The following is a 4,386-nucleotide window of genomic DNA, read 5'->3' as shown; positions in this document are numbered from 1 at the left end:
AGCCCGAGTCCTGTTTTAGCTGTATTAGGTGTTATAGAGATGGGCTGTTTTATTCCTTGATTAGTTTTGCCTAGGCCTTTGCCAGGGAGAAAATTCATTTTAAGCATTTGGGCAGTGACTACATCACTGGGGCTGCACATGAAAACTTTCATTTGAGTTAGAATGTCTCTGCCCCAGAGGTTAATGGGGAGATGGGGGATAACATATGGTATAACTGTACCGGTGTTTCCTTCCTCATCTTCCCATTTTAAGGTTTGTGAACTTTGTAGGGGATTTGTAGCTTCACCTATTCCTTTTAAGTGGGTGGCAGCGGCTGTGAGGGGCCAGGATTTTGGCCAGTGGTTTGAAGATATAACTGTGGAGTCGGCCCCTGTGTCTAAGATCCCTTCAAATAGCTTGCCATTAAGATTCAGTTTTAATGTGGGTCGATTGTGGGATATTGGTTGTGCCCAAAAAATGTCGGAGGATCCAGGGCCCTCTGTGGGGCGCTGGAGTTTTTTAAAGTTTGAGTTAACATGTTGGATGGGGAGTATTATAAGTTGTGCTATTCGAGCACCAGAGGGAATAGGGATAATATTGTTTGAGGTGGTTGCAATTACTTGTACTTCACCTCTAAAGTCATTATCTAGCACACCTGGGATAATTTGGACTCCGCGTAGGGTGACACTAGCTCTTCCTAAAATGAGACCAAAGGTATTTGGGGGCAGGGGCCCATAGACTCCTGTAGGTATGAGGAGAGGGCTGGTTTCTGGGGTTAATATTGATTTGGAGGCAGTACAGAGGTCCATTCCTGCGCTCCCTGCTGTGGCCCTCCATAGGTCTGAGATACAGCAGCATGGTTTATGGTTGGGAGCGCAGGGACTGCGACTGGGGAAGGTTGAACAAACCGTATTGCCCCTGGGTTTGTCCTGGTTGGGGCCTGGGGCCTGCCCCATTGCACTTTTCCCTGGGGCTTAGGCTTAAGGAGTTGGCCATTAATATCTGTGCGGGAATGACAATCGGATGCCCAATGAAATCCCTTTTTGCAACGAGGGCAAATAGAGGATGACAATGAAGAGTTCTTAGAGATGGATAAGGAGGAATTGACTTTTGGTACGGGACAATTTTTTGAAAAATGGCCAGGTTGTTTACAGTTAAAGCATGTTGGAGGCTTAGTTTGTGCTGCAAAATTTTGGAGGGCAGCGCCAATGGCTATTCCTAGAGTTTGAGTGGGTCCAATGCCAGAACAAAGTTTTATGTAATTATTAAGATCGGTATTGCAAAAAGGGCGGATTACAGCTTGACAGGCATCATTGGCATTTTCAAAAGCCAGGTGTTTAATAAAATCACTATCACTCTCGCTGGCCCCAAATAAATGCTCAGCCATATTTTGTAGGCGGCTGAGGAAATCGGTATATGTTTCATCGGGTCCTTGCCTTAATTTAGCAAGAGAGGCAGTGGCAGCACCCTTTTGTGGAAGTTTCTTCCATGCTCTAAGCGCAGCTGTTTGTATTTGTGCTATAAGGCCGCGGGGGAATTGAGCTTGTTTGTCATTTTGGTGGTAGGGGCTTTGACCTAAAAATTTGTTTAATGTCCATTTTTTAGAGGTGGTTTTACGGGCATTACAGGTGGCATATTTTTTACAGTGCTCTTCATAATCAGATTTCCACAACAGGAAATCGCCGCTGGACAAGGCAGCTCTGGCTAATTGAAACCAATCGTTGGGAATGAGTTTTTTCTCACTGAGACTTTCCAATAAGGTAAGCGTGAAGGGGGCGGTGGCACCATAATCATTCACGGCCTTTTTTAATTTTTCTAAATATTTTAAACTAAGTGTCTTATATTTAGCTGTTGTGGTAGTACAACCTTCCTCTCGTTCTCTCCGTGTAGTACTAACTTCCTCTTTTTCTCCCTCGTCAGAGCAGGGGGGGTCTTCTTCACTTTCGCTATTTTGGGAGTTAGCGCCATTTTGGGAGTTAGCGGCGCCATCTTGGGAATTGGCAGTGCCATTTTGAGAGCTGGCAGCACCATCTTGGGAGGTAGCGGCGCCATCTTGGGAGGTAGCGGCAAGGCTTCTGTCCCGACTACGTGTGACCGGGAAGGCATAAGTATGATGAGCAAAATGGGAACGGGGTAAGTGGGCATTTTCTGGGAGTGCCAGGGCAGCAATGGTTTGAGTTACTGACTGGAGCTCGGCAAGTAAACCGGCGGCCAGCTGGCGCTCTTGGTCAATGGTTTCTTTAAAACGATTGGCGTGTAGCCGGAGATTTTTTGTCATCCTTTCTAAGGCATAGACTTGAGGCAGGGATGCAGCTGGATAGTACTGAGAATATGGATTGGGGAATTCAGGGTTATAAGGGGGTGGCCGAAATGGGGGAAGGGAATTTATTTTGGACCTGGAAGGGATTTTAGCCTTTGGTTTAGTTTCTAGATTTTCAAAAGGGGGAAGGATTTTTATCTCTGGTTCAATTTCAATTTGATCGGGTGGCATGCTAGCTTGACTGATTGGGGTATTTGGCCTACTTTCAGTGGAGTTTTTATCAGGGGGGCTTTCAGCAGGCATATCGATAATTACTGAGCTGCATGCTGAAGTGGAGCGTGAGTGCTCTTTCAAAGCTTCCTCTCCCTTTTTGCAAAGTTCCTGAATGTCTGAAGCGGAAAAATGAACTTTTAGGGTTTCAGAAATAAGATTCCAATAAGAAAAGGCAGTAACTGGGACCTTTTCTGGTCCAAAAGTTTTATAGTAGTCTTGTAAACAGTCTCCAACTCTTGTCCAACATTTATCATCTATGGTACATTCTCTGGGGAACCACGGGCAGGTTTTTAACAAAAATTCAAAAAAACGTGTGAGATCCTTTTTCTTAACTCTAGTTCCTCGTGCCTTGAGTGCCTCTTTTAATTGTTTCATATACAAACTATGCTGGGATGTTCCTTGTCCCATGATGGGGAGGGGGCCTACCTTTTCACTTTTCTTTTTTCTTTTCTTTCTTCCTTTTGCCTACACTGGGTGATTCCTCAACGGATCTGTCTCACGAGCGAGTCCCTCGTGGTGATCCCGGGTGCGGTGAGTGAGAGAGCTCTCTTCTTTAGTGCGGCGTTCTATCCCTCAGAGGTCTCGGCCCCATGTTGGGCACCAAAAATGTCCCGGTCTGCGGGACGATCAACGGAGACTCCAGGACCTGTGAGAATAGAATGGTATGGGACAAGAGAGACACGAAGAATGACAGCAAGACAGTATTCTGATCAAGCTGCATTTATTGGAGGTAAAACACGGGAATATATATAGAGAAAAAAGGGGGCGTGCTCAGGAGTGATAGGCTGGTTTCACGGGTGGCAGACGCCCAAGGAGGGGATTGGTTGAAAGCTTTTGTCTGGTATGCAGAGTTTCGCGCCTTGCACCTGCGCATTGCTGTATTCGCCTGGGCAGTGGCAGGAAACCAAGAACAAAGGAGCAGGGAGGAAGAAGAACAAGGAAATGACAGAGTAGATTTGTGAATTCTGCCATGTTGTGAAGGGCTGAGAATAGGCTTCACAGCGGGTGGCTCCCTACACCTATCCATTTATAAAAACTTTTTGGAAATTGACTTCTTGCTGAAGTCCAGGAAAAGGAAAGATTTTATAGCAAATAACACAGAAGAACTCTTTTTGAGCTCTCTGTTAATACATCACATTATCGCATTTTAACCAAGTTTTTATGAGTGTATGACTACGGTTTCAAAAGAATACCCAATCTGCCATTTCCCTTGGGCTTTTGATGTCTAGTGAAGATGCACATAGAGGCTTTTAGGAAAACAGAAGAAAAAAATGAATCATAAAAAGAAAGTATCAGAATACCAGGCACATTTTCCCAAGTGGGAATATTTATTTGTTCAGCATTTAGCAAATATTATTAAGCATCTATCCTGGAAAAGCCATGGTGTTTGGCATTGGATCAAGGCAGGGATGGCTTTGCTCAAGGAAACAAAATATTTTAAATGAATTACTCTCTATTTCCAAAAATTTTCTGCAGTACTCTCTACTACATGAAAAAAGATAAGTGGATGTCACATAATAATACAATATCCAATAAATTGAAATAGCTAACCAATGTGCTCACTGAGGGAAAGAATGATTTAAATCAGCTGTAAGAGGTAGGGAAGCTAATGCAAAGGTAATATTTGAACTGGCTACTGCAGGCTACTGAAGTGATTCTTGTTCTAAATCAATGCCAAAAATAAAAATTTGGAATTACAAAATAAAATGAAAAAAATAGTTCATTTTAACACTTTTCCTTTACAAAATGCTGTCACATGAAGATAATACAATAACATGAAAAAAGCATGGATTATGCTAAAATATAATGTATCTTCTACTTCCTAATTTCCTCATCATTTCTTTTTGAAAAGATCCAAAGCAAGTGCTATTGAT

General features: G+C 43.4%; 1 protein-coding gene across 1 annotated transcript; it reads right to left on the bottom strand.

The window, feature by feature from the left end:
* Positions 1 to 754: 754 nt before the first annotated feature.
* LOC105744737 (endogenous retrovirus group K member 8 Gag polyprotein-like) lies at positions 755 to 2,920 on the bottom strand. The gene has a single exon (XM_012519795.2). It carries the CDS (start codon positions 2,918 to 2,920, stop codon positions 755 to 757), a length of 2,166 nt encoding a protein of 721 aa, XP_012375249.2.
* Positions 2,921 to 4,386: the final 1,466 nt, after the last annotated feature.

This window comes from Dasypus novemcinctus, chromosome 4, assembly GCF_030445035.2.
Source record: "Dasypus novemcinctus isolate mDasNov1 chromosome 4, mDasNov1.1.hap2, whole genome shotgun sequence".
In the NCBI taxonomy this organism is placed as follows: Eukaryota; Metazoa; Chordata; class Mammalia; order Cingulata; family Dasypodidae; genus Dasypus; species Dasypus novemcinctus.
This window is presented reverse-complemented; position numbering and strand designations above follow the sequence as displayed.